This window comes from Rousettus aegyptiacus, unplaced genomic scaffold (assembly GCF_014176215.1).
Source record: "Rousettus aegyptiacus isolate mRouAeg1 unplaced genomic scaffold, mRouAeg1.p scaffold_m13_p_7, whole genome shotgun sequence".
NCBI lineage: Eukaryota > Metazoa > Chordata > Mammalia > Chiroptera > Pteropodidae > Rousettus > Rousettus aegyptiacus.
The window spans coordinates 111,851,105-111,876,097 of NW_023416310.1; the positions used below are offsets into that span (position 1 = coordinate 111,851,105).

Here is a 24,993-nt window from a genome sequence, read left to right on the forward strand (position 1 = left end):
CTGTCACAACAAGGGTTACAGGGCTGGTGTCCTCCCTGTGTGGGTCCGTGTCCTCCCTCTGTGACTCAGGACTTGTATCCTCCCTGAGCGAGTCTGATTGCATTACTCGTGCCTTCTAAGTGCTGTGAATGACATACTATGCAAGATAGCTTCTTGTGTTTAAAGAATTGACAACTGCCACAAAAAGTAGAGACTAACATATTGGATGTCAGCAAACAACACAACACATTATGTTTTCCACGAGGCAAGGTCTTCAGTGCTCTTTGGCTTTGCAGGGTGCCCAATACAGAGTCATGCCAAATATGGGGCCATGGATATGCAGGGGCAGGGGGTCCTGGGTCAGGGGTTACAACATCTGGGTGTCTGTCAAGATGTAGTGACCCTCAGTGTGAGCCAGCAGTCAGGGGCTTGAACCACCAGGTCATGTTGCAGTGTGACTTTAGGAGGAGGACGTCCTTAGCCTTGATGAGTGGCTGAGTCTGTCCTTGCAGAAAGGGAACAGAAGACAGCAGGCCCCCAGGGCCTGGTATGCAGTGGCTGCGCCCACCTAATGCTGATGCACTACTTGTTAGGAAATACTTTTTAATCTCTGAAATTAAAGCATTTTGAAAAAGTATAGCTCAGCCCCTTGTGAAGAGGCGATTGGCAGTGCTCCCCAAACCCTGGGAGCCCACGTTGAGCTCACAGGACATCAGCAGTCAGCACACACAAGGGCAGGCACGAAAGGGACAGAGGTGCGGGCGGCCCCAGGTGCTTTGCGGGGTGGCAGCCCCCTGACAAGAGGACCAGCAGGCACAACCTGGCACAGGGCAAGGGGAAAAGAACACAGCAGAAAGTTCTTTCAGAGCCCCCCCTACCACCACCACCCGACCCTGCCACCCCACTCTGCTTCTTGATTTTACTCTGATCTGATCTGCCATCCATGAATGAGCAGTCCTCTGGACAGGAGATGCATAGTAATCGGGAGAAAAGTGCTTTTTTTATTTTTGTAATGAAAGAACACCTGTTAAATCCCTGATGCAAAGCATTGTCCAATCCAGTTGGGCGGTAGCAGCTACAGCGCACCAGCCTGCAGAAGGTGAGGCTCAGGCTGGGTCTTAGGTAGAAGGGAGAGATCTGCTGGGCTCCTAGCAGTGAAAGCCTGGGGTCTCATCTCTGTTGCCTTCATGGGCTCATCCCCAGACTGTCTCTCTTGCTATTGGAACAGGACATGTGCTCTGTCAACCCCAGGAGGACCCTCGAGGCATGTCAGGCATTTGACGACATGTCGCATGCATCACAAGGGTTGTGTACTGTACAGTAACTGGTGCATATAGCAGGGTCACACATGTATTTTGGGCCTACCTGCCAGTGGGCGTGGCACAGGAACCATCATTGAACTACTGCATGGGGTGCGATGGTGGTCAGAACAAACTGCAGGGACTTGGTGTGAGAATACAATCCTACTCTTACCAGGTGACAACTTTAAGGAGCTCATTCTTATTTTTCAGGTAACTGGAAGAACTAAAGATACATCTGTTCTTAATATTTGAGTCTTAGAAAGATGACTCTGTGTGAGTATGAGTGACTGGCTGGGCAGGGAAGGGACTGCCGCGGGAGGGCAGTTAGCGACCTCTAAGAGGACGGGATGCCTGCGCTGGACCAGGGTGGTGGTGACGAAGATGTGGACAGCCCCATGCCTGTGACAGTGTGCTGGCACAACCAGGAGGACATGGTCATGGATGAAATGAGGTGAGTGGGCAACAGGGTATGGTTAGAAATCACCTGAACACTCCAAGTCAAGGAGATAGAGCAGAAGCAGTGGGGATTAGAGAGCGGTGCTGGCTGGAGGCTGGAGGAGGGGCTGGCAGGTGAAATGTAGAAGCTTTTGTTAAGACCAGAAAGTCAAGTGGAAGTCAGTGAGGGTTGGTGGGTGGAGGCACAGGTCTGGAAGGGCACTGCCAAGGGTCATCGTGGCAGACTCGGGAATTACTGTGCTCACAGGAAGAGTGAGGAGGCATCTGTTGGGAAAGAGGAAGATGAAAGAGGGTTGGAGTAGGGAAGTGCAGAGGGCTAGCTGAACCAAAGCTCCCAGCAGAAAGCACTGCTCAGCAAGGTTAGATGCAAAGCTGGACTGCTCAGGCCATTAGGGAGTGCAGTGTGTGTGTGTGTGTGTGTGTGTGTATCTGTGTGTGTGTGTGTGTGTGTGTGTCTGTGTGTGTGTGTGTGTGTGTGTGTCCGTGTGTGTGTCTGTGTGTGTGTCTGTGTGTGTATGTTCATTCACATGTCTGTGTGTGCATGTGTGTTCATGTGTGTGTATGTTCACACGCACCCATGTGTGTTCAGTTCGCTGAACTAGAAATTCCAAAAAGCCTGTCTTGCCTCTCAATCCTCTCACCCCTTTCCCTCTGACATTACTATCCTTTCTCTATCCTTCTTTTCAGTCATTTGCACTAATGCTTTACTGCTTCCCAAGTCACCGGCAAAGTGCTGGAGAGAATAAAGGCCTGAGCAAGACTCCAGGTTTCAGTTTTACTTTCCACATGCGGCTAGGCAGACAATCGGAGGTAGACCAGCCATCCTTCACACCATTCTGCTCATGGTGAAGCAGGTACAGGCATACACTTGCTCTGGTGTCAAGGCTCTAAGGTGCTGTTATATAGAGTTATCACAGCACCTGACTCATGGCGAGTGCTTAACGATCTGTATAGACTAAGTGCAGCCCCTATCTACCCCTCTCTCTTTCTTAGTTTATTTCATTTTGTTTAAATCTTTCTTCACTATCCCTGCGAGTTATTCTTTCTTGTCCAGTTTAGACTCTGAGAAGAAATCTTAGAATCAGAAATCTAAGAAAGAAAAGTGGCATAATTCTGTTTTTATTTTAAAAAGTGTGTGAGCCTATTTTGCCCTGCCCAGTTCATGGCAGCAAAACTGGGGTCCTGAGCTCCCATTAGAAGTAAAATAACCAAATTCTATAAGATTTATCCTAGACATATTTTTGATATAATAGTGTGAAGAAGTTTAATAATTGGGTGTTTTGCAAAAATATTAGGAAATTTAGAGCAAATAGTACGTACTTCTGAAACAGCAAAGGAAGAAAGGTGATTTGTGCTTATTTACCTATTTAAACCCCAGAGTTTGAGTTGTTTTCAATAATACCATATTTCATTAGAATGTAAGACTTTGGTGGGGTGGAGAGGTGATTCTTTAGTGCAACATCCAACCTGAACAAATCACCATGAATTTTATAGTTTATTCATAAAACACCAAATAAAAAACTAAAAATGAAAAATGAATCCTTCACCAGTGACTTATTTTTTTAACTTATTTCCAGTCCAGCCCTATGTGGACTGCATCATCCCATCATGAACTTGAGACTGTCCATCCTGGGGAGAAGACAGGAGGTGAAGCCTGATGGGCTCAGTGTAGAGGCCCTGCGAATCAGCAGGGGACAACCCAGTTGTTCTCTAACAGCAGAGGGATCCAGAAATCAAAGCATTGTATTTTTCAACTCCAAGAGAAAACAGCTGCTTGGAAAACTTGTACAGGAAATTCAGCTGTCATTCAAACTGCCCAATATGTATTAGACCTGGTGGCAGCCTGACCCTTTGGTGGGCAGCACCAGGGGCTATTTCTTACTCAGGTCAAGATCTTTGTCCCCATGCTCAAATCCTATGCTCCGAGGTTGCATTGGGCACCATGATCAAGTCGTGAGTGGGAGTGACTTAGCTCCTTGACCCCAGGCCCATGAAGGGTGCTGGATTGCGCTCCTCCTAGCACTGCCTGTGTGTGAGTAGCCATGAGGAGAGGGGAGACCAGCACTGGTGCAGAGACGCAGGGAGCCATAGAAAGTGAGTAGGTGTGTTTGTATGAATGACCCCCCCAGCTGCTTACAAAGCCCTTATGCTTGCTTTATGCCCCTCTCATCTCCCTCCCACCTCCTTCTCCAAAATGCAAAACAGAAAACCTAAGAAAATGTTCAATTCCTTGTCGATGAGTTTGTAGAGAGAAGTCAGACTTTTTAATGTGATAGGAGGTATGGCAGGCTTGGACCAAATTCCAAATGGAAAATATGGAATGCTTTTGAAAATATAATGCCCCTTTACCATCCCCAAGACTCTGTAGTTGAGGCAGATATTTTCTCCCCTCCTTACAGATGCAGAAATTGAAGTTTTGAAGGATTAATGGCATAGTCAATGGCATAGAGTAGGAGGGAGAGCTAGACACATGTGCAGCTGCTCTGCCTCCTGGTCCTGACTCCCACACGACACAGTGTCCCCATAGAGGTAAGATGGGTGAAACCTATATAAGAAAGCACAAACACAAATTGAAGAAGAACTGATTCCTCCTCTCAGGTTCCATTCATTGACTTTCTTGATTCATGGCAGGTGCCAGGAAAGGCTTCGGCATGAGAACTAACAACCAGAGCTTCCTGGGGGGAGCTCCTGCAGACTTCATCCTTCTAGGTGTTTCCGACAGGCCATGGCTGGAACTCCCTCTCTTTGCAGTGCTCCTGGTGTCCTATGTCCTTGCCATGCTGGGAAACATTGCCATCATCCTGCTGTCCCGGCTGGATCCCCAGCTGCATGGCCCCATGTACATCTTCCTCAGCCACCTCTCCTTCCTGGACCTCTGCTACACCACCACCACTGTCCCTCAGATGCTGGTCAATATGGGCAGCTCCAGGAAGACCATCAGCTATGGTGGCTGCACAGTGCAATACTCAATTTTTCACTGGTTGGGTTGCACCGAGTGCATCATCTTGGCCGCCATGGCCCTAGACCGCTACGTGGCCATCTGCGAGCCACTGCGCTATGTCCTCATCATGCACCGCCCTCTCTGCCAGCAGCTCGTGGCTGTGGCCTGGCTCAGTGGCTTTGGAAACTCCCTAGTTCAGGTAGTCTTGACTGTGCAGTTGCCTTTCTGTGGGCGGCAGGTGCTAAACAACTTCTTCTGTGAGGTACCAGCTATGATCAAACTCTCGTGTGCTGACACAGCTGTGAATAATGCCACGCTGGCTGTGCTGGTGGCCTTCTTTGTGCTGGTCCCCCTCGCTCTCATCCTTCTCTCCTATGGCTTCATTGCCCGTGCGGTACTCAGGATCCAGTCCTCCAAGGGACGGCACAAGGCCTTTGGGACCTGCTCCTCCCACCTGGTGGTGGTCTGCCTCTTCTACCTGCCTGCCATCTACATGTACCTGCAGCCCCCTTCCAGCTACTCCCAAGAGCAGGGAAAGTTTATCTCCCTTTTCTATTCCATAATTACCCCCACCCTCAATCCCTTCATCTACACCCTGAGGAATAAGGAAGTGAAGGGAGCGCTGAGAAGACTTCTGGCAAGGGCCTGGAGGCTCTGCAGGGGATGAAGACCTGCCAACCCCCACTGGTCACAGAGCACCAGACCCAGAGAACTTTTCATTTAAAGAGTCAATTAGCAAACAATGGAAATGTTTTGAGAAATTTCAGGATTCTCCTAAATCCCCCATCCAAAACATCTCGCCCCCTACATTACCACAGCACCTAAAACCCCACCTCTTCCACAGTCTTCTAAGGAGCCATATGTTTTCAGGATTTGTTTAAAGAGAATTAGCATTAAATAATTATTTGCCAAATTGTTTAATTTTTAATTTCCTGATTTTTTTCTTTCTAATCTTCCATTTTTTTCTGTTTCTCCCATTTGTCTCTTTCTAATCTTTTCTTTTCCTTTCTCATTACTCCTAAGTATACATAGTATAAAACTGAAACATAATCTCATTATTACTTACAATCAATTTATGTTGTTTTTCATATATGTAAACCTCCATAAATTTTATGTGACTGAAAAAAAATTCCCAAAATGAAGTAGATTACTCTCTTTTTCCTGTGACCTAAGATGATGACTTTTTTCTGTAGTTCCAACTTTATTCTGTAAACAGTTTACCCATCACTGACTAGGAAACAAGACAAGCATGTTGCCCGTGGACGTGCAAGACTCTGTATTAGATTCTTTGGGTAGAAATCAAAACAACATAACCTATTATCTAAAAAAGAATACACTCTAGTTGAAAACACAAAATGTAAACATAATCAGAGTTAAGGATAACACAACTTTAAACAAGTTCAGATCATTATAATAGCTAGTGTTTGTAGAAGGGGTCCAAGATACAGATACTCGATGAAGTACATTTATGTACGTACCACCTTGTTTGAACCTCAGCCTCATGATGTAATCACTTTTGTGATATTCCTCTGCCATATAAGATTGGGTTCTTAGAGAGGTTGTGATAACTTGGCCAAGGTCCCTCTGGTGACCGAGGGACTGAGACCAACACTGCAGTCTATATGACTGCCTCCTTCAGGAGAACAAAGCCAGAATGCTAAGGCCTTATATTTGCATATTTTGTTTTTCATATTCTAGTTTTATTTACAGTTGTTTGTTTTTATCTCTCTGCCACACACATGAAATATTAAGCAAGCATAGAAAATAAAATATAATGATAAATGCACTATGACAGGACAAAAGGAAAAAGTGAAGTTTTTCTGACAGTAAAGGCAAAAATTAAATATGAATTACAAAGTTGCAGGATTTAAGAAATGTGGAAGAACCATTATCGTGCCTGGTGCCAAGACCACAAGTGATTTCCTCCTGGGCTATCGTGAAAAGTTCCCTGGGTAATAGCTAAAAGTTTTTACAGCTGCCGTAGTGAGCACATATGATGATGTATGTGAGCTTTTTCTTCTAAATTTTCCTAATAGCAGACGTCCAAAACATGATTCAATGGAAGCAATGTGACATGGATCCAAAGAAAGCCAATCCATTCATATAGCTGTGTAATAATCTGGTATAATTCTAGGACACATTTGAGAGTATTGAGGACTGTGTTTCTCAAAAGAGATGTTCTAGACTAAAGATGATCTCGAAGTCTCTTCTGCTCCTTGCGGTGAGAGATAGAGACCATGGGAATGAAGGGAAGTGATATTCTGGATCACCTAAGCCAAGGTCATGAGCAGTCTGGCAGCCTCCTGCTAGTCACACTCCTTCTGGGTTCCCGAGTCACCAAGGAAGAACTCCAACTATCCTAGACAACCACACTAGAGAGACATCTGGTGGGTGCTGGCATCTACAGTCCCACCTGGAGCTATCCTAGGCCCTCCTGACAAGCCTACTTACTAGTCCCTTACCACCCAGAGACCTCTGTAAACACGACATGGAACAGAAGAATCTCTGAACTGAGCTCTGCCCAAATTTCTAATCCACAAAATGATGAAATGTAATAAAATGTTTATTTTAAACCACTGTTTTGAGGTGCTTTGGCATGTAGCAACAGGCAGCTGGAACACCAGGAACTCTTAAACTATTCAATAACAGAGTTATGTAAAACCACAAGATAAACATGGTAAATTTTGCAGAAGCATCAATATTATTCAAATATAAATATGATAATTAAGGTATGCTTCTATTTTAATAAACTTACATCATAAACAGAAAAATGTGGATACATTTTCATAATGAAACCCAAGACTTCAGATATTTTGTGTGGTTCGTTGTTCTTACCTTACATCAAACATAACAACATTCACATCATAGGGGTACCAGAAGGAGAAGATATAGAGCAAGGAATCGAAAATCAATTTCAAGAAATAATGATGGAAAACTTTCTTAACCTGGTGAAGGGAATAGACATACACACCCAAGAAGAGCAGAGAGTCCCAAACAAGATGAACCCAACAAGGCCCACACAAAGACACAGCATCATTAAAATGACAAAGGTTAAAGACAAAGAGAGAATCTTAAAAGCAGCAAGAGAAAAGCAGTTAGTTACCCACAAGGGAACTCCCATGAGACTGTCAGCTGATTTCTCAACAGAAATTTTGCAGGCTGAAAGAGATTGGTACCAAATATTCAAAATGATGAAAAGTAAAGATCTACACCCAAGATAACTCTATCCAACAAAGCTCTCATTTAGAATCAAAAGAGAGATAAAGAACTCCCTAGACAAGAAAATGATAAAGATGTTCATCACAACCAAGCCAGGACACAGGAAATGTTGGAAGGATTTCTTTAAAAAGAATAAGGAGAAAAAAAACCAAAAAATATGAATAATAAAATTGCAATAACGATATGTCTAGTGAAAACTACTTAAAATTTAAATGGATTAAATGTTCCAATCAAAAGGCATAGGGTGTCTAAATAGATAAGAAAACAAGCCCCTTATATATGCTGCCTACAGAGATTCACTTCAGATAGAAAGGCACACACAGACTGAAAGTAAAGAAATAGAAGAAGATATTTCATGAAAAAGGAAACAATAACAAAAAAATCTGAGGTGGTAATACTTATACCAGACAAAATAGACTTTAAAACGAAGGCTATAACAAGAGACAAAGAGGGATCCAGTGATCTCACTTCTGGGTATTCATCAAAAGAAACCCAAAACACTACTTTGAAGGGACATGTGAATTCATATGTCGTTGTAGCATTATTTATGGTAACCAAGATATGGAGGCATCCTGGGTGTCCATCAACACCCCAAATGAATATATAAAGACAGGTGGTACATATATACAATAAAATATTACTTGGCCATTAAAATAATGAAATCTTGCCATCTGCAGCAACATGGATGGACTTAGAGGGTATTGTGCTGAGTGGAGTAAGTCAGACAGAGAAAGACAAATGTCATAAGTGGAATCTAGAGAACAGGATAAACAAACAAACATCAGAAACAAGCTCATAGATACAGAGAGTATTTTGATGGTTGTCAGATTGGGGTATTAGAGGACAGCAGAAGAGGGAGGGAATTAAGAGGCACAAATTGGTAGTTACAAAATAGTCACCTGGATGTAGAGTACAGTATGAGGAATATAGTCAGTAGTTCTGTAATAACTATATGGCGTCAGATGGGAGCTGGATTTATCGGGGTGATCACTTCATAAGTTATATAAATGTCTAATCACTGTGTTTCACATCTGAAACTAATATAATATTGTATGCCAATTATAATTGAAAAAAGCAAAAATGTCAAAATCAAATAAACAGACAAACAAACAGATATTAACTTGTCCTGATACAGAGGTGGAGAGGCAGAATGGTGATATCAGGAAGGCTTGTTTGATGATACAGCCCCAGAAACACAGTCTCTTTGCCCTTTGGTGCATGTACTTGAGCAATATTTGAGGGCTTGTTGCCCATGAAAGTTCTGGTGAAGCATTAAATAAATATGATTGTGCAGACCATCTATTATGGGCCAGGCACTTTGTAAGGTGCAGCATATCCACTGGCTCATTTAATCCTCACAACAAACTGTGATGTCAGTCACTGTAGTTATCTCCATTTAAAAGTTCTGAAGTGGAAGCTGTTCTCTCTAGAGGCTGTGTTCCAGGCCACCGGGCTACCACTGAGGAGGTCCAGACTTTAGGCCAAGTACTTTTCTTCCTATTGGCCCCATTCCTTCCCTGTCGGAGTTTCACTTTACACTGCTCTGTAGCTGCACAGCCTCTTGTCCCTGCTGTGTGCCCTGCTGACCAGAGCCACTGGTATGCATGATGTTCCAGTGGCAATCCCTGTTCCCAGGCTCCTTCTGAAGTGTACTGTCAGTAGCATCAGGACACTTAAGGAAAGAGTGACAATCTAGTCTCGAATAAAGAAAGTCAGTGTTCCTGCTTGCTAGCAGTGGGGATGCTTTATTCTTACCCTGTCTCTACACTTAGCTTCTTGCCCAACTCAGAAATCTGTTAAATAGGCAGCAGACTTGGAATATAGCTATAAGGTACCTCAGTCGGCCCCCAGGGAACCCAGTTCACTAGACACATCCCTTCCTATGTTGAACCCTAGACCCCATACAAGTGAAGTCTGCCTTGAGAAAGGGAGGAAGGATTCAAAGCTTACTTCAGCCCTATAACCCCAATTATTCACTATATATGCTTGATACTAAGATTTCATGATTCTGTGTTTGGCCATTAGGTGTGTCTGTTTGCCCCATGCTCACTGGGATATCTGTATTTTTTGACACCAAGATCAGCATTGCAGGGCATGCCTGCTGCCAATCCACACTTCTGCTGAGCAGTTAGACAGCACCAAGGTGCAGGGCTGCCATAATAAGCGCCTCAGTCTGGGTGGCTTAAGCAACAACAGCTGTTTTCCCACAGCTCTGGGGACTAAGAGGAAGGCGTTGGCTTTTCTTGAGGCCTCTACTTGGCACTGTGGACAGCCATCTTCTCCCTGTGATCATCCATCTGTACCGGTGTATAACCCAGTGTCCACTTCTTAGAAGGACACCAGTAAGGTTAGGGTCTACCCTAGTGACCTCCTTTTAACTTAATTACCTTTCTAAAGATGCCATCTTCAAATGCAGTCACATTCTGCAGTCCTGGAGGTTAGGGCTTCAACATAGGAACTGGGAGTGGGCATACAATTCATCTGTAACACCACCATAGAGAACACAGTGCAAACATGGTGCTAGCACATAGAGATTTGTAACACACCCCCATTACAATAAGGATATGAACATACACAGTGATGACAACGATGTCCACAACTCACTTCTATGAAAATTCCTCTAAATATTTCAATTGCAATTGTGCTGGGTTTTAGTGTATTGGGTGACAGTGGGGGCGAACAGGAGATTTGTATTGCCAGCTAGTGAAGCTTCCCATCCACTAGTGTGACATATCTCCACGCATTTGGGTCTTTTTACGATTTCTGTACAATTTCTTATAGATTTATTACAGGTACCTGATATATTTTATTACCATGATTAATAGCATTTTTATTACATTTTAAATTGCAGGTGCTTAGAAATGCTGTTAACTATTTTGATTTTTAATTAATTTTATTGGAGTGATATTGGTTAATAAAATTATATGTTTCCAGTGTACAATTCAATAAATGTCATATGTATATTGTGTGTTCACCCCCCAAGTTATGTCTCTTTCTGTCACTAAATATTTTACTCGCTTTATTCATCTCTGTTTCTCCCCTCATCCCTTCCTTCTGGTAACCACTAAACTGTTGTCCGTGTCCATAAGTCTGTTTGTTAGTCTTATTTGTTGCTTTTAGTTTTATATCCCACATATGAGTGAAATCATATGATTCTCAACTTTTTCTTTCTCACTTATTTCGCTTAGCTGACATTCTCAAGATCTATCCATGTTGTCACAAATGGCAGTACTTCATCTTTTCCTATGCCTGAGGAATTTTCCATTATATGTATGTAACACATCTTCTTTATCCAATCATCTGTTGAAGGACACTTGAGTTGTCTCCATATCTTGGCCATCGTGAATAATGCTGCTATGGACATTGGGATGCATATATCTTTAGGAATAAATGTTTTCAAATTTGGGGGTTAAATACCCAGAAGAAGGACTACTGGGTCATATGGTAATTCTATTCTTAGTTTTTTGAGGAACCTCCATACTGTAATGCATAGTGGCTGTACCAATTTGCAGTCTCCCCAGCAGTGTATGAGGGTTCCTTTATTTCTGTATCATCTCCAAAACTTGCTATTACTTGTCCTGTTGATTATAGCTATTCCAACAGGTCTGAGATGGTATCTCATTGTGGTTTTGATCTGCATTTCCCTAATAGCTAGCAAAGTTGAGCATCTTTTCATTTGCCTGTTGGCCGTTTGTATGTCTTCTTGGGAGAAGTATCTGTTCAGATCCTCAGCTCATTTTTCAATTGGATTGTTCAAATTTTGTCATTGAGTTGTATGAGTTTTTTGTATATTTTGTATATTAGCCCCTTATCATAGGCACTGTTCACAAATATCTTCTCTCATTTAGTTGGCTGTCTCTTTGTCTTGCTGAAGGTTACTTTTGCTGTGTGGAAGCTTTTAGTATCATACAGTTCCATTCATTTATTTTTACCTTTACATCCCTTATCATTGAGGCCAAATTCATAAAATTCTCTCCGAATCCAAAGTTCATAAATTTAGAACTTAAGTTTTCTTATATGCAATTTATTGTTTCAGGTCTTATATTCAGGTCTCTAATTCATTTTGAGTTAATTTTGGTGTGTGGTAATAGACAACAGTCTAGTTTCATTCTTTGGTAAATGGCTTTCCAGTTTTCCCAGCACCATTTAGTAAAGAGGCTTTTCTTTCTCCACTGTATGTTTTTGGCTCCTTTTTCAAAAATTATTCACCCATACATATGGACTCTTTATTCTGTTCCACTGGTCTATATGTCTGTTTTTCTGCCAATACCATACTGTTTTAATTATTGTCATTTTGTAGTATAATTTGAAGTCAGACAGTGTGATACTCCCACCCTTGTTCTTTTTTCTCAGGTTGGCTTTGGCGATTCGGGGTCTTTTGTGATTCCATACAAATCCGATGACTTTTTGTTCTATTTCTTAAAAAATGCCTTTCAGATTTTGATGGAGATTGCATTAAATCTGTATATTGTTTTAGGTCGTTTTATCTATGTTAATTCTTCCAATCCATGAACATAGAATAGCTTTCCATTTCTTTGTGTCTTCTTCAATTTATTTTAATAATGTCATATAGTTTTTAATGTATAGGTCCTTCGCATATTTTGTTAGGTTTATTCCTAGGTATTTCATTCTTTTTGTTACATTTGCAAAGGAATTGTCTCTTTCATTTCTTTTTCTGAAAATTAATTGTTAATGTATAGATGTGTTATGGATTTTTGTATGTTGAATTTTTTAACCTGAAACTTTATTTTTTTATTGTTTCTAATAGTTTTTTAGTGAAGTCTTTAGGGTTTCCTATATAGAGAATCATGTCATCAGCAAAAAGGGATAGTTTGAGTCCTTCATTTCCAGTTTGGATGCCTTTCATTTCTTTCTCTTGCCTGATTGCTTGGCTAGAACTTCCAACAGTATATTGAATAACAGTGGTGATAGCAGACAGCCAGTCTTGGAGTTTGCCTGGTGCTTCCTGGTGATGAGATTCAGGGGTGCATATATGATGTTGGTTCCTTATTAAGTTATCTTACCTGAAAGCAGATATCTATTCGCCCCCACTGATACTTTTATTAGATAGTAATGGTACTATCCAATTTCTGCTCTTTATGTAGTTACTATTTTTCTTCTGCAGCTGATGATCCAACTGTGGAGACTTTCAGACTAGACTAATATCCAGCTCTTCACTTAAATTCCCCTTTAGGTTTTAGCAACCATTCCTCCTCCCCCAACCCAATCTTTGATGTGCTAGTTGAAATAAATGATTTCTTTTCCAACTGCATGCATTCCACTGACATTTGTGTATTGATCTTCTGTCCATCAACTTCATTCAATTTTTAGTTCTACTAGTGTGGAAAACTTCATTAATCTTTCCATATTAATATTTACATTGTGGGGTCTTTATCTATTTAGATATTCCTCTGGGTCACTAAGGGAGAAATTCTTACTTCTATTTTAAGTTCCTAGTGCCCAGGAATTTTCTTTCTCTCTTTGCAGCACAGCTATGTGTTTTTAATTACATTTTATCCTGCATGTAAAGATGTTTGTACCAGGGGGGCAGGCTGCAATCACTTACTTCACGAAGATGCAAAAAGCAATATCTAGATCAGAGTTACTCAAAGTGATGGTGGCAGACAAAACAAAGAGTTTGCACAAGAATATAAATCACATACAGCTTTTTTACTGAGAAAACCTTACCATGGTGAAAGTCAGCTCATCTGAAAAGCATACCTAGCATGTGATTGACTTACATTCTTCACAAGCTCTTTATGTCGGCAGTCCCAAGGCCACACTTGAGCAGCAGGGGTCTAAATGGTTCATCTGACAGAGTAAGTAGTATTTCTACCCTGAATGCTTGCATGTGGTGGAAGAGTTGTCCCACGTGTGGAGAAGCAGTTAATCAATATTCATTAATGATTAAATACTATGTGAAGTGAGAGAACTGAAATGCTCCTGCGATGAGATAAATCAAAGATAATTTTTTATAACTGAAGGCAAAACGCATTTTCTACATAATACTTCTGTTTGTAGGTATAGGCTCCTCTACTCCAAAATCTGCCTTTGTGTTATTTTCAAACTTCTGTCCTATCACAGCTGGTATTTCAACCCTTAGGGTGAGGCAATTTTTCCCTCCATTCATTACAATTGAATCATTTGGCAAAGAAATTTTTTAAATGCATAAAGCAATTTAATTTATCTTTAGTGGTTTAGATAAATAAGTAAAAATAGTTCTAGGCACACTTTTTAAAAAATTAATGAAAGAAAACAATTTAACTCAATAAATATAGCAGAGCTTTTATATTCTCTGAATTTACAAGAAGGTACAATAAACAGGAATTATTTTATTAGAAAATACAACTCTTACAAAAATTAGAAATAAATAAGTTGCTGCCACAAAATTGCAACATAATATATAGTTAACACATTCTGTTATGGTCAGTTAAGAAACAGACCAGCGGGAGAAAACAGAGCAAAGGAGGAGAAAAGGTATGAAGGAAAAGAAATTTAGAGTAAAAAAAGATAACAGAAATCTAGAAAGTGCTTCAATGAAGAGTTAGTTACATGAGGTCGCCTAGAGGAGCACATCCTCTGAGGAGACCTGTGCTGCATGGGTGGCCTCGGTGCCCTGGCCCCCAGCCGGTCTCCGTCTCCGTCCGGTCCGGTCTCCGAGGTGCCTCCTGCAAGTGAGCTTCCCTATGCACACCGGCCGGCTGGCCGGGTGGGGCGTTCTCAGCGTCTGCACCTGGTGGTGGTGCCGCACAGCAGAGGGGTCTGATGCCGGGGTTCCATTACTGGCTGGGCGCGCTCAAAAACAATGGTCAGCTCCGGTTTTTCTTCTTGAAGTGCTTCTAATGCGCAGATTGTATCATAATTAAAATACATTTTACACAACCTATAAAAGCAAATAAAGGGCCTAGGGTTACACTCTACCAACATCAGAGCTGTCAGCCTTGGGAAGCTATCTCACTCCCTTGTCCTCACCACTTCTAAGCCCCCTGACTGCCTTCATCCAGAATGTGGTTTCTGTTATGTTCTAACGGACAAGTTTGAAAAAATGTTTAAATATATGTAAATAGAGAGAGAATGGTGTAATAAACTCTCAAATGTTCATTCTCAGGTTTGACCATTTCTTATTAAATTTATTGGGGTGACATTGTTTAATAAAATCTTATAGGTTTCAGGTGCACAATTCAATAACACGTCATATGTATATTGCATTGTGCGTTCACCACTCAAAGTTAAATTTCCTTATGTCACCACATATTTGATCCCTTTACCCCTATCTACCTCCCCCCTTTCCTTCCCTCTGATAACCACTACTCCACTGCCCATGTCCATGAGTCTCTGTTTGTCATGTTCATTTGTTGCTTTCAGTTTTATATACCACATTGAGTGAAATCATATGGTCCTCAACTTTTCCATCTGATTTATTTTGCTGAGCATGATTACCTCAAGATTCATCCATGTTATCACAAATAGCAGTATTTCATCTCTTCTTATGGCTGAGTAGTAACCCATTATATGTATGCACCATAGCTCACAAGCCTCCCCCACACAAGCCTCACATCAATGGATTGTTTTAAATACAGCACGTCATATGTCTATAAATATTTCACTATATGAATCTAAATTAAGCTTTTTAAAAAGCGTTACCACAATGCCATTATTACAGCTGAAGAAATGAACAATTCCTCAATTTCGACATATGTCCAATCAATGTTTAATTGGACATTTAAATTTCTTCAACCATCTGATGTTTTTTAATATTATGTTCATTTACTCAAGAGCCACATGAGGTCCACACAGTGAGATTGCTTTGTGTGCCTCTCAAGTCTTTGATATATGTTCTTCCTCTTTCCCTTTTTTAAAAATTTCCCTTCTAACTTAACTGAGAAATCACATTATTTGTCCTGAATAATTTCTAAGAAACTTGACTTGATTGTATTATGGATTTAAAGTTTATCTTCTTCCAAAATTCCTATGTTGAAGGCCCAGCCTTTTGTGTGCTGGCATTTGGAGGCAAGGCCTTTGGGAAGTGGTTGGGCTGAGATGGGGTCATGTCAGGCGGGGGAAGGGGGATCCTCATGATGGGACTGGTGTTCTCATAGGAAGACCCAGAGTGCACACTCTATACACCTCTAGAGCCATGTGAGCCAGGTCAGCTCTTCTGCTAGCTCAGAAGAGAATTTCACCAGAAATCAAATCAGCTGACACTGTGATCTCAGACTTTCTATCCTCCAGAACTGTGAGAAATAAATGTCTCTTGGGCAGGGTACCCAATCTGTGCTGTCATGTTGCAGTAGCCAAGCCAACAGGACATGATGGCTGCCTCCATGGACCCCCAGTCTGCTGTGAGCTTGTCCTTCATCTCCAGAGTGCTATTCAAGGCTGTGTTAGTGACCCCTCATACAGCGGTGTCTCCAGCTTCATCCTGACCAATCCCTTCTTTTGTTCCTCTATTCCTCCTAGCTCTGGGAATTTGGGCTTTTCCCACAGCAAATACACCCACTATGTCTGCACAAGGATACAATACTGATTCAAATTTTATTTGTTCAAACCTCCATTCTAGTTGGTTCTCAGCTTTGGCATGGACAAGGACAGCAGTCCCAGGGCTAACAGTATTTATATTCTTGGGGTAGGCTATAGATAACAAATAAGCAAGAAAATGAGATAGCATGTACAACAGTGGCCAACAGTATGGAGGGAAATAAGAAGGGAAGAGGAAAGAGCACACTTTTTAGTGGAATGGTAAGACACTCACACAGAAGATCTTAACGAAGATAATTTAAGAATATGCAGGAACAAAACATGCAGATATTAAAGGGGAGGGAATTCCAGGCAGAGCAAACAGCAAGTACAAAGTTTCAGAGATGACAGTGTTTTTTGTGAAACACGGAGACCAATATGAGTAGAGCAAAAGGAGCAAATGTTAGTAGAAGATGGATTTGCAGAAGCAGCAGGGATTATCACATGGGGTTTTGACTCTGCCGTGAGCATTATAGCTCCAACTCTGAATGTGATGGGAAGTCACAGGAGCGTGCTGGTGGGAGTGACATGCTCTGGCTCATGTTTTAGTTGCACCCTCCTATCTTCTATGGCAAGAAAAGTAGATGCAGAATAGTCTGCATCTACTAGAATGCCACCAAAACAAACCAGACAAGAGGTGATGGTGGCTTAAAACAATAGAAAAGCCATGAGGCTGGCAAGAAGTGGTTGGTGAGTGGGCCTGCTGTGAAAGCAGAGCCAGCAGGGCATGCAGTGTGTTAGCTGTTTGCAGAAGGAAGGGGAGGCACCAGGGTGAGACCAGGGTTTTTTGGCCTGAGCAAATCAGATAGTCACAACTGATTGAGATGAAGAAGAAGTAGGTTTCGGACAGAATGGGGACAGCACAAGTTTGGACTTGGACTTGTAAAGCTTGAGGCTTGTGAGACATACATGAAGAGAGGTAGAGAAGCATTTGGACATGGGATTCATAGGGATGTGAGTTGAGGGGCATGATATATACCTGGTAAAGCCAGAAGGCAGACAATATAAACAGGGAAGAGAGTGTAGAGACTCAGTATGAAAAGACTGGACAATGAGAAACGGAAAGGAGACCAAGCAGAAATAACTGATTAAGTAGGAGAAACCCTGGAGAAGAGCACATTGCAGAGTGTGGTCCCTGGCTGGCTGAAGCCATGAGACATGGGATACCTCAGTAGCATTGCTGATGGCAGAAGGGAGCAGTAGTCCCAACATGCTATACTAGCTGACTCATTAATTTCTTATTCTGGGGTTTCTGGAGTACTACCTTTCCATTTAGAAATGCTCAAATAGAAGACCAACAACCCCCTACCCCCAATGCCAAGACATTTGCAATCAGAATAAACCTGGTCTAATTCTACAAACTATAAGCCCTCACACAGAAATAGGATTCCGCTTGGCTACTGTCATTGGAACTAATGTTTATTTTAGAAATATGCATGAAAAATCTTTTGGCACCCAGCTGAAATTTAAATATTCTACATGTCTGGATGACGTTGAATGTATAACTCATGATTCATCTACCATACTAAAACAAATCTAAAACACCTCACCTAGGTCCACTCTCACCCTGAGTGCAAAGAACCATCTTGGATTTTGGTCACTGGCCTCCTTTTCCCTAGAACTCTGAGCCCTGCCACCCACACCTCTGCAGAGCACACTTACTGTAGGCTTCTTAGGAGGCAGCCCTGCTGCTTCAGCACCTCGCAGAAAAGCATGACCCCCAGGTCGCCCAGGTCATTGCTGTCCAGGCTCAGTTGCCGCAGGCTCTGGCTGGAGGTCAGAAGCCTGGACAGGTCCCAGCAGCAGTGTGAGGTGAGACTGCAGTTGTCTAGTCTGCAAGAAGGAGGGTGATTTAAAGAAAATGCTCCCCTCCCATTCCCCTAGGTCTCCCAGATTTTAGCCTGTAACATTTCAACTGCAGAACAGCACGGGAGTGATAGGATCAAGGAGCATGGAACAACTGTATGTGCCCATGGTGCAGATGAGAGTGATTTTGTGCAGTCTACTGGGTTATGCAGATGAAATTAGTAATAGCAGCTTGTGAACTGATTTTTTCCCCAAATTCTGTATCTCCCTCTAAATTTCTTTAGAACACAAGAGCCATACCACCCTCGCTTGTGTGGGAGAGAGATTTTTGGTAACAGAACCTCCTATGTTCACCTTTACACCATCTAGAAGTAGACTCCTCCCAGTTGCATGATCCTAAAATAAGCCAAACCCTCAGAAGACACCATCATTTCTTTGATACAGATTATCTCATCATCACTTCCCCAGTCTTCCCCCCACCCCTGGCCACCATGTATTCCCATCACCATGATAAGTGAGGGGACTTACTCCAACATCTGAATCTTGCAGTTGGGGTGCAAGAGTCCCTTACAGAGCAGCTTGACCCCCATGTCTCCCAGAGCATTGCCGCGTAGGTAAAGGTGCGTGAGATTCTGGTTAGCACTGAGCACTGAGGACAGAGCTGAACAACAATCTGACGTGAGGCCAGAACTCACCAACCTGTAGAAGGAACAGAGCAAAGAGTCCTCAGTGTCCAGCCTGCCTCAGACACAGCACAGCTATCTAACTTCAGAGACCTCATCTTACCTGAAAGCTGCACCCTTCAACTCAAAAGTCAGGAGCCAGAAACCTAAGAAGATCATAATTCCCTGTCTCTGGCCCCAAGAGAGAGACAAACAATGGTCTCAGCAGATGCTTTGCTGGGACCAGGAGACAAGGCAGAATAGAATCAAGACTCCCTCCATGGCCCTCCTCCTTTGATGCGTATTCTCTCTGGCTGTGCACACCCCTCTCAACCACTTCTTCCAGAAAGACACCCAGGTTGTTCCTGACCAATAACTCCCATAACATTGCAGGAACCTGCCTTATTTAATCCTTACACCACCAAGCAAGGGGCAGTGCAACTGTAACCATGACATACCTTTTACAGATTAGAAATCTGAGGCACACCAAATTACGTGATTTTCTTAAGGCCAAAGAAAAAGTGTGTGGTGCAGCAGGGACCCAGACTTAAGCCTTTGTCACCCACTCTGCTGCCCCTTCTGTCCATGTCATTCTTCCTTCTGCACTTCCTTCTGACTCTTGCACCCCAACTGTAAGTCACCTCTCAGAGCATAGTGCCCCAGCTATGCATTACACTCAGTGTAATTAAAGTTTTGGATATACTATTCTTGGGCCAAGTTGAGTATATTTTCTCACCCAACAAGAGCATGAGAGCTCCAAAATAGAGAGTTGAGTCACCCCCACATAAGACTTGAGAGGATAGTTCACAGACTACAGAAAGGCAAACATGCTAGGCCTTCGACGGGCCTTGATTTAAGAGCATCTCATGCAATCACATTTCTTCCTGCCAGAATCCTTAGCAAGTATATGTTTTTAAGCTCTAAAATGTCCTCAAATCAAGAAAAATAGAAACAGAGAAAGAAGTCGGTCAGACAATGTGGCATGAACATATGATATAAAAGTAAGCAGGAGTATGTATTCATCCATTCGTCTTCATCTTCCCAGTCAAGTGTGAATCAGAATGAAAAGCATAGAGTAAGCAAGACCAAGAGATGTGAAGCCTAAGAGGGACAAGCAAAAAACAAAACAAGTTCCGAGTGGCTTTTAGGAAGTTCTTGTTTTCCAGCTACAAAGAATTTTATCAGAAGGGTCCTTATTGAACATGCAGGAGGGATTTTCAGGATTACTGGCTGTTATGAACCTAACGTTTGTGTCCTCCTACCCCCTAAATTCATTTGTTAAAATCTTACTCCTGAATGTGATGGTATTAGGAGGTGGAATCTTTGGAAAGTCTTAATAAGGTGTTGAGGGTGGAACTCTCATCACGGAATTAGTGCCCTTATAATAGAGACCCCAGAAAGTCTCCTCACCCTATTGCCATGGGAGGACACAGCAAAAAGGCGACTGCCTGAAAACCAGGAAGACAGTCCTCATCAAGAACTAGATCTTCTATAACAACCTTGATCTTGGACTTCCAACCTCCAGAACTGTGAGAAATAAATGTCTGTTCTTTAAGCCACCTGGTCTAGGGTATTTTTTGTTACAGCACCTCAAACAGACTGAGACACTGGCAAAGGTGAAGAACATTCCAGAAGACTGGAGACAGACATCAAAAAGGAAAAAATTTTAAAAAAAGAATATTTTGAAAGTTACAGAATAGCAAGCATCACCACTCTTTCCAGAAAAGAACTAGAGAGATGATGAAACAGACATTCGAGGAGCACAGTAAAGTAGCAGCAGTTACAAGCAGAAAGACAGGTTGTTAAGAATAAGTCACACCTGAATCATCGAAATGTTGGTAACCACTGATAGGTACATGGAGCATGTAATGAAAAGATTAAAAAACTAAGAGTAACTTTTTTGAAAAGATAAACGAAACTGACAAACATTTAGCCAGACAAATCAATAATAATAATAATAAAGATACATAAATGAAAGAGCAAACATCACAACTGATACTAGAAAAATATGAAGGATTTTAAGAGGTTACTATGAACAACTAGAACCAAAAAACTGGAGATCCGAGAAGAAATAGAAAAATTATTAGAAACACACAACCCACCAGGAGTTAATCTACAATAAATAAAAAATCTGATCAGACTAATTACTAGTTAAAAAAAATTGAATCGTAAGTCAGACAGAAAGATAAATAACATACAATTTCACTTAAATGCAGAATCTAAGAAACAAAAAGGACAAACTAATCAAAAACAGACTCACAAATACAGAAGACAATCTGGAGACAGTCAGAGAGGAGGAGTGCTGGGAACTGGAAAAAAAGGGTGAGGGGTTAAAGAAGTACAAGTTAGTAGTTGATAGATTGTCATGGGGATGGGGAGCACAGCATAGAGAATGCAGTTAGCATTAGTGTAATGGCTAGGTAGAGAGCCAGAGGAGAGAAAGAGCAATTAGAGAGATTGTTTTATAAATTATACAAATGTCCAACCAATGTATTTTATACTTGAAACCAATAAAATAAATTTTTTTAAAAAATTTGAAGCAGTGATCAAAAAAACTCATAACAAAGAAAACCCAAAACAAGATGGTTTTAATGATCAATTTTATCAAATTTTTAAAAAGAAATGAATGCAAGCCCTTCTCAAACTCAACCAAAAAAATCAATAAGGAGGGAACACTCCCAAACTTATCTTATGAAGCTAGCATTATGCTGGTATCAAACCCAGACAAAAACATTAAAATAAAACTATTCTATAAATAAATAAATAAATAAATAAATAAATAAATTTTTTTAGAAAGACTATAGATTGATATCCCTGATAAATATAGATGCAAAAATTCTCAACAAAATATTAGTAAACTAAATTTAACAGCACATGAAAAGAATAATTCTCCACAATAAAGTAGAATTTATCCCTGGGATGCAAAAATGCTTCAAAATATGCAAATACATAAATACAATACATCACATTAATACAGCAATAGATAAAGATAATGTGATCATCTCAATAGATGCAGAAAAACATTTAATAAATTCAGCATCCATTTGTAACAATCAATCAATCTGGTATAAAAGGAACACACCTCAACATAATAAAAGCCATGTATGACAAAACCACAGTTAACACCATACTCAGTGGTGAAAGCTTGAAAGCTTTTCTTTATGAACAATAACATGATGAGTATCTACTCACACCACTCCTATTCAACATAGTACTGAAAGTCTTAGCCTGAGCAATCAGAGAAGAAAGAGAAATAAAAGGCATCATATTGGGAGAAAGAAAAAAAATTGTCTCTATTTACAGATGACAGAATTTTATATAGAGAAAATCCTAAAGACTCAACCAAAAGAAAACTTGTTAGACAAGTAATAACAAATGATGGAAAGGAAGCAGAGAAAAAGGAACCCTCATACAGTGCTGGTAGGACTGTATTGGAAAACAGTATGGAGGTTCCTCAAAAAACTAAGAAATAATCTACTATGTGATCCAGCAATCCTTCTACTAGGTATTTACCCCAAAGACTTGAAAACCCATATCCGAAAAGATATTTGCACACCGATGTTCATAGCAGAATTATTTGTAGTAGCCAGAACATGGAAGCAACCAAAGTGTCCTACAATAGATGATTGGATAAATAAGCTGCGGCACATATATACAATGAAATATTATTCAGTCATAAGAAGAGATGAAATATTGCCATTTATGACAACATGGATAGACCTCTAGATAATAATGCTAAGCAAAATAATCCAGACAGAAAAAGTTGAAAATCACATGATATCACTTATATGTGGGATATAAATATAAAAGCAACAAATGAACAGGACAAACAAACAGAGACTCAAAAATAAGACAAAACAAAATAGACTTGTGACTACTGGTGGGGTGGGGGGAAAGGAAGTGGGGAGAAGGAAGTAGATGGGGTAAAAGGGGTCAAACATGTGGTGACAGAAAGAAATCTAACTATGGGTGGGGAAAACACAATGCAATACATATATACCTTACTGTTAAATTGTATACCTGAAACTTATTGAATTTCTTTAACCAATGTCATCAAAAATAATGATAAAAAAATTATTTTTAAAAAGAAAACCTGTTAGATTTAACCAATGAATTCAGTAAACTTGGAGGACATTAAATCAACATGCAAAAGTTAGTAGCGTTTCTCTATACAAATAATAAATTATCTGAAAATGCAATAAAGGAAATTATCCCACTTATAAGAGCATCAAAATTAAAAAATATCTAGAATAAATTTAACCAAGGAAGTGAAAAATCTCTACCCCAAAAACTATAAGACATTGAAGACAGACACTGAAGAAGATACAAACAGAAACATATACTGTGCTCATGGATAGGAAGAATTAACATTGCTAAAATGTCTATTCTACCCAAAGTAATCTAGACTCAATGCAATCCCTAACAAGACTCCAATGGCATTTTTCACAGAAGTGTAGAAAATGATCCTAAAATTCTTGAAGACTCTGAATAACCAAAGTAGTCCTGAGAAAGAAGAACAAAGCTAGAGGCCTCACACTTCCTGGTTCCAAGCTATACTGTAATGATGAAAACAATATCATACTGGTATAAAAACAAATACAAACCAATGGAATGGAATCAAGAGGCCCAGAAATAAATCCACAACTAATATTTGAAAAGAGACCCAAGATTATGCAATGGAAAAAAAGACAGTCTCTTCAATAAATTGTGCTGGGGAAACTAGATATTCACATGTAAAAGATAGAAACCCTGAAAATATTCTTTGAATCTATGAGTTCTTTCTGTTTGTCACTATGCTGTACAACTGAAACTAATATATTATTGTATGCCAACTATAGTTAGGAAAAAAATCCTCATTGAATAGTACATTGCAAATATGAGCAACTAATTATCTATTATACTTCAATTTAAAAAGCAAAAAAATAAAAGAATGAAACTAGACTCCTATATTATACCACTAGATTGGAAAAAAATATTTGTAAACTATATATCTGACAAAGACATACAACTCAATAACAAAAAGAAAAAAAAAATAGATAATTCCATTTAAAAATGGGCAAAGATCCTAAATAGACATCTTTCCAAAGAAGATATTTAAATAGGCAACAGGAACATAAGAAGGTGTTCAACACTTCTAATCATTACAAAAAAGCGAATTAAAACTACAATGTGATATCAACTCACACTTATTAAAATTGACTGCCATCAAAAAGAGAAGAAAATAAATGCTGGTGAGGATGTAGAGAAAAGGTACTCTTGTGCACTGCTAGTGGGATTGTAAATTAGTGCAGCCAATGGAAACCAGTGCGGTGGTTCCTCAAAATTTTAAAATAGAACTACCATATGATTCAGTAATTGCACTTCTGGGCATATATCTGAATGAAATAAAATTTCTATATTGAAGAGAAACCTTATGTTCATTGTTACATTTTTTACAATAGCCGAGTTATGGAAATAACTCAAGTTACATCAATAGATAAATAGATAAAGATGTCTCTCACACACACACACACATACACACAACACACACAGAAATACTATTCAGCTATAAAAAATAAAAAATAAAAAAACTCTGCCATCTGTGACAACATGGATGGACCTTGCAGACATTATGCTAAGTGAAATAAGTCAGACAAAGAAAGACAAATATTATATGACCTCACTTACATGTGGGATTAAAAAAAAAAAAATCTTAAACCAGACTCACAGGATAGAAAAAGAGAACATATTTATGATTAAGATAGGTGCGGGTTGGGGTGGAGGTGGGGAAATTGGATGAAGGTGGTCGAAGGTACAAACCTCCAATTATAAGATAAATAGGTATAAGGAATGTAATATACAGCCTGATCACTATGGTTTTTACTGCTGCATGATATATTTGAAAGTTAAGAGAGTAAACTCTAAAAGTTCTCATCAAAGGGAAATAAACATTTTTTTGTAACTACATGAGGCAAGTTTTTCCTCCAGGAGCTCAACCAGGTCCTCAAAGTAAATATCAGAGAAAAACCCTTTATGTTTTTAGCAGGAGGAGGGGAAAGCAGCCTTTTAAAGCACACCAGAGCACAGCCTTTATCAGAGCCCAACTGACACCAGGGAGGGAATCCCTGGACTC

At 40.5% G+C, this 24,993-nt stretch overlaps 2 protein-coding genes across 6 annotated transcripts in view; one reads left to right on the forward strand and one right to left on the reverse strand.

Moving 5' to 3' along the window:
* The first annotated feature begins 4,370 nt into the window (after positions 1 to 4,370).
* On the forward strand, positions 4,371 to 5,344 carry LOC107500356 (olfactory receptor 2B11). Its single transcript, XM_016125477.1, has one exon. It carries the CDS (start codon positions 4,388 to 4,390, stop codon positions 5,342 to 5,344), a length of 957 nt encoding a protein of 318 aa, XP_015980963.1. The 5' UTR covers positions 4,371 to 4,387.
* Positions 5,345 to 12,517: 7,173 nt separating this feature from the next.
* Positions 12,518 to 24,993, reverse strand: part of NLRP3 (NLR family pyrin domain containing 3) — a 35,813-nt gene continuing 23,337 nt past the window's right edge. For 2 of the 5 annotated variants that reach the window (XM_016125482.2, XM_016125481.2), the window contains 3 exons: positions 18,748 to 18,918; positions 18,076 to 18,246; positions 12,519 to 14,779 (listed from right to left, as the gene is read on the reverse strand). In XM_016125482.2, coding sequence (XP_015980968.1) covers positions 14,617 to 14,779; positions 18,076 to 18,246; positions 18,748 to 18,918 — 505 coding nt within the window. In that variant the 3' untranslated portion in view covers positions 12,519 to 14,616. Of the gene's footprint in view, positions 14,780 to 18,075; positions 18,247 to 18,747; positions 18,919 to 24,993 lie in introns of all 5 variants that reach the window. The other 3 variants (XM_016125485.2, XM_016125483.2, XM_016125484.2) reach the window with 3 other exon arrangements.